Raw genomic sequence first — 14,931 nt, 5'->3', positions numbered from 1 at the left:
CCATTCAAGAACAGGTGGGAGATGGTGAGAATAAATGAGATACACTATTTTAGACTCTCTCTGTTGTATTTAAAACTATGTAAAAACACGGAGGCAATTGTAAAGGAATTCAGAACACAGCCAACTCTTTGGACAGTTTCTTTGTAGTCTGTTTACAATGTCCACTTGTGCCATATGGTTTAACTCAAAAAAATAGCCTCAAGAGCAATTGAAATGGGTGAAATGCTTCATGAGAAATGCTTTCACCTTCCCTGTTTCTCATGAAGCAAAGACAACTAAGTACTTTGAAAGGATCCACTAAAACTTCTACATATCTTTAATTTTGCTACATTTATGTAGAGCTGCCTTAGATGAAGGGAGAAGAGAGAAAAATGGAGCATTCAAGGAAAGCTGTTACTAAGGTGGTAGTGTTTCTGCCAAGATTTTCAGGTTAAGATGATGAATATATCTGGAAAGAAAAACATCACACAGCTATATTATACAGCTTCACAGACATCTGGGTATTTGAAAAATTCTGAGTGATTACCTATTCACTTTTGTCCTCATTAATGCTACTTCCCAAATATTTCTGACTCTTATTCTCTGGGCACAAGGTAGTTAGCATTTTCCCATTCCCTTTACATTAAGAATATCAGGCGACTTGCTTTGGTGAATGAATCATGAGAAGTTATATATATGTCACATCTGGAAGAAAGCTTTAAGAGCCCCTGTAAATTAGTCAGAACCTTTTTATCCTCTGCCATGGCAACTAACTCCAGATGTGGAGGTGTTACTAACCTTGTTCCCAGGGTGAAGAGATGTGACACAGTTTTTCCCCTCCATCCCAATCCCTTAACCAGCAGGAATATGTTACATGAGTATAAAATAAACATTTGCTGTTTTGTGCATTGAGATTTGGGAATTTATTGTTATTGCAGCATAATCTAGTCTACCCTGTGAAAACAACGTCTTCTAGTTTTTTTCTTCTTCTTCTGTTGGGTGTTTATGAATAATTGTGAGAATTCCACATCTTAATATGTGTCATTGCTTTTTTGATGTCTATTTCTGGATTGTGGATGAGGTTGTGGATGATAATGATGATGGTGACGATAATGATAGAAATTCCAGGAAGAGATTGTGCTCTAGAAACATATATGCTCAGAGTGACTCCAAAGCCTTTTAATTTGTCAACTAATTTGCTGCCTATGCGTTATGATATCTGAAAATCAGAAATCAATTTTAAAGGACATCACTAACAGCATTCTAGATTTTAAAATTGTATATGGAAATCTGAAAGTATGGGATAATGTGAGAATTAGCAAAGGGCACTGTGTTATTAGGAGAAAAATGGTAAATAGCCACACTTTAGATACTTATTATTTGCCGGCATTTTTTTCAGTGAGAATTCTTTCCAGGATGGAGGGGAAAAATATTCTAGTCTTTGGAATAAAACCTTTGTTAACTCACATTGCATTGTCTTTCTATTCTTACAGTATAGTCTTATTTCCATTTTTCTGGCATCAGAAGACAGGTCTTGAAGTGAAAATTTTGAATGTAATGATAGGTCTGGGGGTATTTGAATCATTTTTGATGCCTATTTCCTGATAAATGATAAGTTTGGCAGTCTTAATCCCATGAGCTTCTTAAGTGTTCTCATAATATTCCCTAAATTAGTGCTCAAGGCATTTCGTGCAGTACAGTCTTTATAATAGTATTCTTGGTATATTTATGATAGAAGCATTTCTAGTTATCGGGACTTTTCCCTCCTATATCTACATAGCACACAAATCTACATGGTGCTAATAAAATGAATGGTGAAAATAAACATACAGTTAGAATGGTTGATATTGTAGTCATGGTGAACATGGTTAGTTGACATATTTATTCATTTGGTAGATATTTATTGAATAGCTGTATTTTAGACCCTATGCTAAGCACTATGAATACAGAGATGAAAAAGACATTTTTCATTTTCATTTTTAAAGAGCTCATATCATAACCAGGGATACATGTTGATTATACATAGATGAATATTGATAATATCCTGTGATGAATATTATAGCAGAGAGATGTGGAAAGTGCTACTGAAACAGAATAGAGGGGAAAGGATTACTTATTTTACTGAGACCTAGTGGAAGGACCATGGAAGGCTTCATGGAAAAGGTAACATTGTGGCTTTAATACAATGTTTCATCACTTTTGTCTAATTGATAATATCAAAAGTATTAAGAATTTTACCACCATATCTCTAGTAAATAATTAGAGAACTTTTCTCTGAAAATAAGTTGTGTGTAACTTTTAGACCACGTTCCGTGCTTTGGAAATTTGGGAGTTTTAACCTGGGATAAATATTTAAAATATTAACAGCAATAGCTATTCAAAATGAATGCTAACAATAGAAGTACAGCAGGGTCTGGAAAGACCCCCTGCATGGCTGTTAACTCTTTAATTTTATGGTTATGAATGGCTGTCCACACCTCAATTTTTTTATCTCTCAGACATAACTAATTCTAGTTTCTTTCATAGAGAATTTTGTGAAGATAAAATGTACACATTGTACTTTGTGTACATAATGTGCACAGAGTAGTGATGGTATGAATTCAAGACATGTAGGTATTATAATGATCAAAAATAAGGAAAGACATACCTCAACACAACTTACTGAAATCTCAAAGTGTGGAGCAATTGGGAAGGTGAAAAAAATCAAGGGAAAAGTGCTTTCCGGAGAAGGACTACTTGGAAGTTTGAAGGAGCTGAATGGGTAGCTTTGGCAGAAGTCATTATTTGGAAATTATTTAGGCAACATACTGACAGTTCTATTTTTGTGGGGGATAATTATTTTATATTACAGTTGTTCCTAATTTCGATGATCATCTATGGTGATCGTGTTAATGAACAGCCCTGGAGTGAGATGTCAGTATTTGACTGTGGCTGTTTGCAAACTCTGCTGTGATTACACACCGTTATCTAATTGCTTAATTTATTGATGTTTTGCTGGCATGTTTTTCAGCAACATTTGTGATGACAGATAACTAATCGTTTATCTTCTGGCTCATTATAAGTCCGCGTTTGATTTGTCTGATTGCTGCAGGTGGAAACAATAGGTGATGCCTACTGTGTTGCAGCAGGACTCCATAGGAAAAGCCTCTGCCATGCTAAACCCATTGCTCTGATGGCCTTGAAGATGATGGAACTCTCAGAAGAGGTGCTGACACCTGATGGAAGACCAATTCAGGTAACCCTCTCAACTATCTGGCTTGAGTTCATCTGTTTTGACTCAATCTGGTTTGAATCATCAATGCATTGAAGGGGAGACATTCCCTTCTGAATTCTGAGTTTTAAAATGTATAGATCTAGACAGGTTGAGTGCTTAAGGATAACAAGGAATGGCTAGAGATAACCCAAAGATTCAGGAAAAGAACAATTGGAATGTGATCCAAACTAGAAAAAGGTAAGTGGAAGGCAAATTACTGTGGAGAAAAGAAAGAGCTGAAAGACGAGACCCAGGGGAAGAACTTGCTGTCAATGAACAGGTCACCAAATCCAAGCAAGGATGATGGAAAAATTCAGAGTCTGAGAGGTAATCCAAGAAGTAAAAAAGAAGCAAGAAAATGTAGGACATGGGCAACATTCTGTAGGGAGTGTATAGGTAATTCTTTGAAGCCAATTTTCTTTTGAGAAAACTTTTTCAAAAAGTGAAAAATGAAAAACTCCTGGTATGTTGTACTCTTTTTGGTACCAATGGATCTCTGCAATCTGAGGTCTACCTCTGGGGAGGGATGAGATCATCTAGTTGTATTTCTGCCAGAGCCCAGTGATGGATCCCAGAAGTGTCATTACTTTGAAACCAGAAATCTTGGAGAAGTAATCTTGAATTCAAGCCAGCCCTGTTCCAACAGCTCAACAACTAGGGGTTAGCAAAACACAGGAGGGGAAAGATGCTCAAAATGTGAGTACCGTTCTTGTTTTGGCATGATGGCAAATTAGATATCCTCAATAACCCTTCTGATTAAAACTATTAAAACATTGTGTTAAATATTTTAAAAATATTTTTATAAAATGGTTAAACTCAACCCTAAACTCACAGGAAAGGGAGAAATATGCAATTACAAGATATGTGTAGATCAAAAAGAAACGTAATTGATGAATTTGAAGAGCTCTGAGATTAGCAATCATAGTAGGAAATGAGAAAATATTATTCCTCCCTGAAAGATGTCAGCTTCAATCCTGTTCTCAAAGAATTTCCACAGATAAAGCCTTCTGGAAAATGAGTGGCTAATTCTAAAAATAGAACAAAAACAAAATACACACAGGAGAACAAAGTAGTATGGGTAAGAACCAGAAGAAACCATAGATAAGAAAAACAGGTCTTGGGTTGTATCGGATATGAAATTTATCAAAGAGAATTAAAATGCCAATGTTTAGTATAACTGAAAACATAAAAGAGAAGCTGTAAATTGTGAGAGAGAACAAGTAGATTTGAAAAAGAAGCAAAATAAAATTATAAGCACTCAACAGTATAAGAAAACTCAGTGGATGTGATTAAAAGCAAATTAGACAAAGATGAAGCAAGAATTAGTACACTGAAAGTTAGAACTACGGGAATTATCAATAAAAAAGTCCAGAGATTTTAAGATGGGGAAATGTGGATAAGATAATGTAAAATGTAAAAATACATAGGAAACAGGAGGGGAGAATGGAAAGATGTAATATATGTTTAACTGGTGTTCCAAATAGAGGTAATACAGGGAAATACTAAAAGGGGAATTTTATTTCTAGAACTATTAAAAGACACTGACCAGTTCTCAGACGTAGTAATTCTAAAGAACTCTGCAAAAGTTAAACCATAAGAGTTCAAAACTAAACACAACTTAATGAGATTACAGTGCATCAGAGGAAAAGAGTACTTGATAAATTACAAAAGTGGCACTCATCAGTGGGGAAAGGATGGGCTATTCAATAAATGATTTGGGAGGACAATTGGCTATGGCTATTTATGTGGGAAAAAATTGAAATTGGTTTACGACTTTATGACTCTACACATAAACCAATTACCCGTGAGTTAAATGTGAAAAGCCATACTACAATACTATAAATTTATAATTAGAAAAATTTGACTTAATAGGAAATAATTTTTTGTGAGCTAGTCAGGTGAAAAATTGCAACTCATAAAAGGGAAATACATATGTGTAATTTTGCAATGTTAAAAGTAAAAACTTCATGTTTATCAAAAAACACCCGAAGAGTAAAAACAACCACAAACTAGAAGGATATTTTTTGCAACACATACACTTAGTAAAAGAATCTGGTTAACCTCATACATAGACAAATTAATATAAATTAACAACACTATGGTATAGCATTTCTACCTACTAGTTTGGTACAACTTTAGAAGGCTGGCAGTGCCACTGTTGATAAGGATCTAGAATGACAGGAAATCTCACTCACAACTGGTGGAAGTACAAATGGTACAATTTATTTGGCATTCATTCACTAGTAAAATTTATCTTGTGCATATCCTACAACCCAGCAATTTCTCTTCTAGATATTTGTAAAATATAGGGGAAGCACTTGTGCATGTGTAGCAAAAGTAACACACAAGATTATTCATAGCGATACTTTTCCTGTATCTCTAGTTAGAGATAGCGCACATATCATCGACAGTAGAGTGAATTAACTGAGCTGTGTTTATACCTTGGCATACCATCTAGTTTGGAAAATGAACAAGTACAGCTACTGAAAGCAGCATAGATGAGTGTCAAAAACATAATATTGAGCAAAAGAAGCAACTCATAGAAGAGTGCCCTGGTATTATTTCATTAATTAAAGTTCAAAACTAGGAAATTTGAAAAAAAAAAAAAGCTATTTAGAAATACCTGCATTGATGGAGAAAGCACGAAAGAAAGGAAATGATTAACACAAAGTTCAAGATGGTGCTTACTTCCAAGGGAAAGAAAAATGATGGGATCAGAGGATGTAATACAGAAAGTAAACATGGTGCAGAGTTGTTTATTTCATTACTATTCTTTAATGTGCACATATATGTATATATTTGACAGTTTGGAAAAGTCAAAATGGAAAGAGCATGTTCTAACCACTCCGATCCATGACAAAAATAAGAAAGTATGGAGCATTAAAAAGAAAAATCTAGTTTACGTTCCCTCAAGGCATAATTATTGAGTTACTCAAATGTATGAATGGCAGTTCCACCACTGCCAGGAAAACACACAAAAGGAAGACTGCCTCAGATCTGCTGCAAATTGCAAAACAACACAATATAGACTGAACTCAGATTTGTTCTTAAGTTTTCAAGTCCAGGCAGCCTTATCACTTGGGATTGTTTTTAATGTTGGATTTTCTTTTATAAAGACTATACTGTTTATATTGAATTCAGTATTGTCATAGCACCAGGGAACTGTGTATTACGGTGTGCTCATCTATATTTCCATTTGTGTGATATAACATTAGCTCTTTCTTGTGAATCAGATAGTCTTATTAAATTAGGAGAGGAAATGTCCATAAAGATTTAATAAGAATGCCAAAAGAGAATTCAAAATAACAAACCACTTTAATAGTTTTAGCTTCATTAATAATTTATAGTATTTGCATGGCTTGGGATTCTTTTTCAGCATATTAATTTGATTTTGAATTGCCTTCTAGCTTCATGCAATGGGAACATTTCTGAGATTATTGAGAAAATCTTTTATTACAAAATGTTTGGGTGTTGTAGTAGATTTGATATGTGATTAGTTGATTGTTTATCTCAAATTGAATAAGTTTGTAGCTATTTAAATTGCACGCTATTAAAGTTGCAATAATTGGTCAAAACAAAACTTTCCAAGCCAGTCAAATTTTGAAAAATAAATGGATGATTTTTATATGGTTTTATAAACCTTTGAGACATTCTCTAAAGATGGGAAACAGAAAACAGAATAGTCAATTATAATTTCTTAGAAAGGATTAGAAATGTCTTGACTTATTAATTGTAAAACTGTCTGAATTTATGTTTTTAATTTTAAAAATCTAAAATAATCAGAGAATGTAGCATTTTCTTTTTTCAATCCATAAACACTCAAGAAAATTATTGTCCAGTAAGTGCTCTGTGAAAATCAGAGGCTAGTTTTAGACTGTATCAATAAAGCATACATAAACATTGTCTGTCTGTACACTAAATTCTGAAAAATCAGTCCAGTGACTTTAATAAGACCTGCTTTAAAAAGCAATGATTAGAATTTTCATTCATGCTTGATCAATATGATGTTTTTTCTGCTGGCTGAAGAAAAAGAAATGCCAGCATTATGACTCTTCCCTTTCTATTTCTCTCTAGAGATAATCTGATTGTCTTATTTTAAACAACAAACAATTGAAAACTAAAATCAGATTTATATTCTTTCTCCTTTATGTTAGCATATTGTGATTTCACTAGGCAATTGTGTAACTTTATGCTGTTTTAATCTTGTGAACCTGATTTTACAGAATTATTTTAAATGAAGTTTTTAGTGCTGAAAGACTAACTTATACTGATAGCTTAACCACTCTGATTAAAATAACATACATTTATTACTGCCTGTATTTTATTCTTTAAAACAAAAAAGTGTTGATAGAGAAAAAGAAGGTTCAGGATTGACTAGAGAATCTCATTAGAATACATTACAAAATACATACATTAGGAATATATTAGAAAGACAAGTTGCATTTTCATGATTTAAGGATTTTAAAGACTATTGACTATGCTCAAGTCAATAGTTCACATTTAATTCTGTACTTCAGTTAAAAATTTTTTTCATTAAATTTTACCTCACAGACATACAAATTCAAGTGGCTTTCATTGGTTCAAAAAACAATACATTTTAAATAATGAGACAAGTATAGAGAGATTGTGAAATAGAGTTAAACAATGTGCAGTCATGTGGTACTACAACTGTGTTCAGCAATCTCAGTTGGAAGTCAGGGAAATGCTATGAATTTATTTTAACCAACTAGTCCAAAAGCAGGACTATGAATGTAAAATGTACATGTATTGTAATACATTAAATTGTAGCACCTTAAACTTCAGCTTCTATGAGCTTACGGGATTTTTCGAGATTATGAAATAATTATTCTCTAATGAATTTTTAAATAATTGTTGCTATTTGCCAAGGAAACTTGATGTTAGTATTTAATATTTGAAGGGATTAGGTTCTTACAAATATTGCAATATTTAATTATCCCTGTGAGACTGCAGCCTGAGACTGTATTTAAAAAAAGAAAAAATAATTGCAGTCAACACTCTGTTTCGGTGAGTTCTACATCCTTAGATTCAGCCAGCTGTGGGAGGAAAATATAGGTAGGACAATGATGGTTGGGTCTGCACCAAACATATGTAGACTCTTTCTTTGTTATCATTATTCCCTAAATAATATAATATAACAACTATTTACAAAGCATTTACATTGTATTAAGTATTATAAGTTCTAGAGATGATTTAAAGTATATGAGAGAAGAATTGACAGGAAAAACAAAAGCAACCCCATTAAAAAGTGAACAAAGGACATGAACAGACACCTCTCGAAGGAAGACATTCAAGCAGCCAACACACATATGGAAAAATGCTCAACCTCACTATTCATCAGAGTAGTGCAAACCAAAACTACAATGAGATACCATCGCATACTGGTCAGGATGACTATCATTAAAAAGTATATATTCCCGCGCCTTTGGGAGGCTGAGGTGAGTGGATTGCCTGAGCCCGCGGGTCGGAGACGCGCCTGGACAGCGAGACCTCATCTCTACAATAAATCAAAAAATCAGCCGGGCGTGGTAGAGCTCGCCTGTAATTCCGGCTACTTGGAAGGCTGAGGTGGAAGGATCGCCGGAGCCCAGCAGGTTGAGGCGGCGGTGGCCGGGAGCGGCCACTGTACTCCAGTCTGGGCGACAGAGTGAGACTCCACCTCAAGAAAAAAAAAAAGTATATATATAAAAAAATAATAGCAGGGTTTGTTGAGTCTGTGGATAGAAGAGAGCACTTCTGCACTGTCAGTGGGAATGTAAGCTAATTCAGCCTTTGTGGAAAGCAGTGTGTTTTTTTTTGTTTTTGTTTTTGTTGTGTTTTTTTGAGTTGGAATCTCATTCTGTCGCCCAGATTGGAGTGCAGTGGCTGCTCCTGGCCACTGCAGCCTCGACCCACTGGGCGCCAGCGATCCTTCCTCCTTAGCCTTCCGAGTAGCTGAAATTACAGGCACACGCTACCATGCCCAGCTGACTTTTTGATTTATTGTAGAGATGAAGTCTTACCAAGTTGCCCAGGCAGGTCTCGAACCCACGGGCTCAGACAATCCACTCACCTCAGCCTCCCAAAGCACGGGATTACAAGCTGAGCCACCGAGCCCGGCTTTTTGAGCCACCGAGCCCGGCTTGTGTTTTTTCAAAGAACTAAAACTTGTGCTACCATACGATCCAGCAACCCCACTTCTGGGTATATACCCAGAGGAACATAACTCACTCTACCAAAAAGACACCTGCACACATAGCTTCATTACGGCATTATTCACAATAGCAAAAACATGGAACCAACTCGGATGCCCGTCAGATGAACTGGATAAAGAAAATTTGGTGCATATACACAATGTAATACTATGCAGCCACAAAGAAGAACAAAATCAAGTCCCTTGCAGCAACATTGACATAGTTGGAGACGATATTTCCAAGTGAACTATCACAGAAGCAAAAACTGAATACCACATGTTCTCACTCATAAGCAGGCCCTAAGCATCAGGCACATGAGCACAAAGATGGGAACAAAAAACGCTGGGCACTACTAGTGGGGGGAGAGAGGGAGTAGGAATAAGGGGCACACGATCATCTTTGGGCTCCATGTCTACTGCCAGGGGCAAAAAGGGCTAGCTAGAAACCCAAACCTCACCTGCATGCAATTTACTTATGTAGCAAATTCTCACATGCATCCCACAACTCTAAAAGAAAAAGAAAAAAAGAGTATATGAAAGGGTGTTCCTAGGTTATGTGCAAATATTGCACTATTTTATTCAAGGTCTGCGAGTTTCTTATTTTACTTCTAATACCTAATACAATGTAAATGCTATATAAATAGCTGTGATACTATATTGTTTTTTATTTGTATTATTTTTTGTTGCTGAATTGTCTTTTGGTTTTTTTTTTAATATTGTATTTTCTGTCTCTTTTCTTGTTTTTTTTTTTTTGAGTTGGAGTCTCACTCTGTCACCCAGACTGGAGTGCAGTGGCCGCTCCCGGTCACCGCAGCCTCAACCTGCTGGGCTCCGGCGATCCTTCCGCCTCAGCCTTCCAAGTAGCAGGAACTACAGGTGCGCGCTACCACACCCGCTAATTTTTTTGATTTACTGTAGAGATGAGGTCCACCTGCCCAGGCGGGTCTCAAACCCACGGGCTCAGGCAATCCACTCACCTCAGCCTCCAAAAGGCACAGGATTACAGGCTGAGCCACCAAGCCCAGCTTAAATATTGTATTTTCAATTTACAGTTCATTGAATCTGTGGGTGCGGAACCTGCAATTATAGAGGGCCAATCATATTTGATAACTTGATTATCTGTGATTCTTTGATAATTATATATTTTAGAATTCCAACTAGTACTTTTTATCCTGAAGTGGGTACATTTATTTGAAATGTTCTACTTCTAGAAACTTTGTATATTTTCTCAACCTCTCAGACATGTCTTCTGGAGTCAGAAAAATACCTATGGGGGTAACCACCCCAAATAAAGTGCTCACCTCTCCTTAGGTTCACATTCCATATGTTGGTGCAATAATTTTTCATTGCCTCGCTAGCTTATCTGTAGAGGGTTATTCAAATGGAATAATCTGCTATTTTATATACTGTATTATCTATATTTAACATCTATATAGCATATATATGCTAAGTCTCGCAATAATTCTGTGAGGGAAGTATTGCTATTATTTCTATTTTGTAAATGAGGAAAAGCATAATAAAAAAATTGTAAACCAGAACTGCTAATCAATATACCCTGTAGACATTAAATGAAAGTGTGTGAAATAAAATTTACATTGTCAAATTTTCCTATTGCCTATTATATTTATTATTGTAATATTATCTACTAAGTTAGACCTTTCATGGCTTTAGTCCAAGAAACTTAAATTAATTTTAGAGATATTCCATCGAAAGAGATGAAGTTTTAAATTAGAAAGTAAGAAAGATTCTATATGGGTGTGGAAGCATATGCTTGTATTCTCAGCTACTCAGGAGGCTGAGGTGAGAGGATTGTTTAAACCCCAAGACTGGCCTGAACAACATCGTGAGACCCCATTTCAGAAAAGAAAAAAGGAAGACAGAGAAAGAGAGAGATTGATTCAGTTATGTAAGGAAAAATGCTACTGATAGGTAGATGATAGAAAAATGATAGAGTGTTGATTTATCATTATTTTAAAAACTACAATCACTGGCCAGATTGGATGGGAACTTCTAATAGTCCTTTGTTTTGTTCCTTTGTATTTTCTACTTGTTTATTGTGAATTTTAATGCAGAAGCCACATATTTGAAAGTGTTATATTTACATTATTTGATAGGGAATTCTTAGAATTTAAAGGTTAATTGTTTTTATTTATTTAGCACAATATTTGTTTGAATCATAGAACTACTCTTCAGGTATGATGCTGTAACTCTGAGCTTTAATAGGCAGAGAATCCTTAATGTCTTATTATCCCTCTACAAGAGATCAGCACAATGATTTAATACACACCGTTATATCTGCAGTGTGTATGTCAATGAGATAGAATTCCATTGCTAGTTTAGTTTAGCTTTTATCTGTAATCATGAGAGATTCCAATTTTATATAATCATGAAATTTAATCATATTTTCAGACTATGAAAAAAGAGTTTGTCAGGCATACATTTCTAAAAATGCTAGTTTTGCTGAGGAGTTTAATTATGACGTTTGTCAAACAGATTTTCCAAGCAGCCCTTTTGTGAAGGTATTTGCATATTTATGCTACAAGAAAAAATAGTAATATTAAGTGAGTGAAAGGAAAAACAAAACCAAGTAATGGGAAAAAAGCTAAATTGATTTACATGAAATTGTGCACATAAAGTACAAAATTGCTCAGTTTGAATTTGGGTAACAGTGTTTCGACTTGCACATTTTCAGAAGAGAAATATATTCTTTGGTAGAGGCATGATTTAAATATTTTATAAAGTTTGTCTGTTAGATATTATCACTATTGGGGTGAATACTTCTAAAGAAGTTATAATGTACTTTATTTGTACTAATCTGTCTCCAGAGAGCATCCCTCCAGGAGTATTGGTACAATGTCCCAAGAAGAGGCTAAAAATTGTATTAGTAAAGGTTTTCATTTTATTTGGTTTTTGTGTGGTGTGCTGTAGAAATATGAAACTTCTAAATAGTTAGAAAGTTCATATTTTTGTTTATCAGACATTTCTGTCAAGACTGAAAATCTTCATATGCCAATTTTTGTTCCTAAAGAGGTATTAAGATGTGATTTCACCAATGCATTTTTGTGGGTTAGCCTATTACCTTTGGAATATGACCTCTTTCTTTGGCGTTAGTGATCATGTATCTTTTAGTGCCAGTTTATCTTAGTCTCTTTTAAGGCTAAATGCACATAGGCCAACATTAGCAGCTTGAATCTTAAAATACGAAAAATGTCCTGAAAATAGCAAGATACGATAATACGTAAGATAGGAACGTACTATCTCCATGCTAACCGCATGTTGTCTTAGAGTTTATGCTTTGGATATGTTATTCTGTCTTGAAATCACATGTCTAGTTCCAAATAAAAGTTTTAAAATTATTTTATAATAACTTTAGTAGTTTTCTAAAAATAAAATGACCCCTGAAAACAGACAGTAAAAATCACTATAATTTACTAACCAATCATAACCACATTTTATATTTTGTTATATATCTTTAAAGCCTTTTTTCCCCTATGGATCTACAAATGCATGGAATTGCAGGTATAGACTTAGAAAGTAAATTCTCTTAAAAATTGAATAGACTTCACTCAATTCAGTGTCCCAAAGATGTGCACACATCCTAAATATGCGAGAGAAACCTACTTAGCCCTAGGAAGCATCTTTGTTAGTAACTCACTTTGTGTATTTTTCTGTTCCTACAACTGAATTTTTGAGTCATTGAAAGGCAACTCTTTAATCACCTGAGCTGCAAATGTGGTACTAACAATTCAGTGCCACAAGTGCTTTTCAAAATATGTTAAGCTTTGTGTTGATGCCATGTCAGGCATATGGTAATTGTCTGGGTCACCACTATCATATTCCTTATTTGGAATGTGGTTTCCTAGCAACTCTTGCTTTTTCCTAATGGCTGAATTGATTTCTGCACATTTGTAATGCTTCCTACTGCATCAGAAATTGTCACCTTGTGTGCAAATGTTACAGGATCAAATTTACATGTAGATTCAGTTCTAAAAAACTAGCCTGCTTTATCACTCGCCTCTAAATAAAACAAATTGAGTAAAACCTCATTAATTCAGACCTCACTTTTTAGGGAAACATAGTAATTTTAACAACAATGTCCAAAATGTAAGAGAATAATTCTTAGTGGGAGACCTGTTGAAGTTGAAGAAACAGAGTAATTTTGATGGTGAAATGACCAAATAATCAGGAGGTTGATAGGAACACAGATCCAGAGTATACATTGGGTGTTTCAGAAGAGAAAAGGCTAATTTTGGAGACTTGCTGTTTCAACTCAAATGAAGCCTGATTCTGCATGAATCTGGCTGGAGTCTTACTGGCAGTGACTTTTACTCATTTGTTCAGCAAATGTTTTTTTGAATGCTTACTATTTTCTAAACAATCAGTTAGACATTAAGGATATAATAGTAAGCAAACTGAATATATCCCTCCCTAATTCTCCCAAGAATAATCGTCTATGGAACCAACATCTACAAAGGACTAACTTTGTTAGGAAGGAGAAATAGGCATGAATCTCTCTCAATATTGTTTCTACCTGAGTATTGAGAGGTGTTTGTTAGGCTTTTAGAAATATTTGTCAAAGCCTTTAAAGTCTTTACAGAGCAAATAGTCCAGATATTATTGCTTGCATTCATGCCTACATTATTTTTGTGTATTTGTAGATTTTGTATATTTCTAGGGGAGTGAAGTTGAAAGACATTGTAATGGTTGGTTTGGCAGTTTATGTATCACCTCGTTTAGTCTACACAAGAACTCTAGGAAAGGCATATATGCAGTTTCTATATATTTCAAAGGTCAAGGAAATAAGACATCAAGGGATAAAATAACATGTATACAATCATGGGGAACAATAAGCCATATTGTATATTTCTAGGTTTCAAATTTGTGCCATGTCTTTTATACACTTTAAATGTTTTATTCCCGCTATGTGCTGTGGTTCACACCTGTAATCCCAGCACTGTGGGAGCCCAAGGTGAGAAAATTGCCTGAGCCCATGCATTCAAGATTAGCCTGAACAACATGGCAAGACCTCGTCTCTACAATAAATCAAAACATCAGCTGGGTGTGGTGATGCATGCCTGTGGTTCCAGCTACTTTGAAAGCTGAGGGGGAGGGATCACCTGAGCCCAGCAGGTGGAGGCTGTGGTGGCTGTGAGTGTGCCACTGCACTCCAATCTGGGTGACAGAGTGAGACTCCGACTCAAAAAAAAGTTTTATTCTCCCCCCAAAAAGCTCTGTAAATTCCACTAATCATATTTTACATTTAAAGAATTCGAGGTTCAGATAGTTTATATAATTTGACTAAGATCATGGAGTTTGTCAATTGCAGAACTAAATTTGAACCCAGATATACCTGCTTGTGGGGGAAAAAAAAGTTTTGATCTTTCCACTATATCAAACTGATCAATAGGTTACCAGCACACCAAAACACCCAGAGTAGAATTTTGTTACCTGAGTTTTTTTTTTTTTTGAGTTGGAGTCTCACTCTGTCACCCAGACTGGAGTGCAGTGG

At 35.1% G+C, this 14,931-nt stretch overlaps 1 protein-coding gene across 1 annotated transcript in view; it reads left to right on the top strand.

Moving 5' to 3' along the window:
- LOC103263005 (guanylate cyclase soluble subunit alpha-2) overlaps positions 1-14,931 on the top strand; it is a 125,473-nt gene that overhangs the window by 25,943 nt on the left and 84,599 nt on the right. The window contains exon 2 of the mRNA XM_008060678.1: positions 3,071-3,214. Within this exon, the coding sequence (XP_008058869.1) occupies positions 3,071-3,214 (144 nt within the window). The remainder of the gene's footprint in view (positions 1-3,070; positions 3,215-14,931) is intronic.

Source organism: Carlito syrichta, unplaced genomic scaffold (assembly GCF_000164805.1).
Source record: "Carlito syrichta isolate Samal-C Ts95f unplaced genomic scaffold, Tarsius_syrichta-2.0.1 Scaffold304699, whole genome shotgun sequence".
NCBI classification, from domain to species: domain Eukaryota; kingdom Metazoa; phylum Chordata; class Mammalia; order Primates; family Tarsiidae; genus Carlito; species Carlito syrichta.
This window is presented reverse-complemented; position numbering and strand designations above follow the sequence as displayed.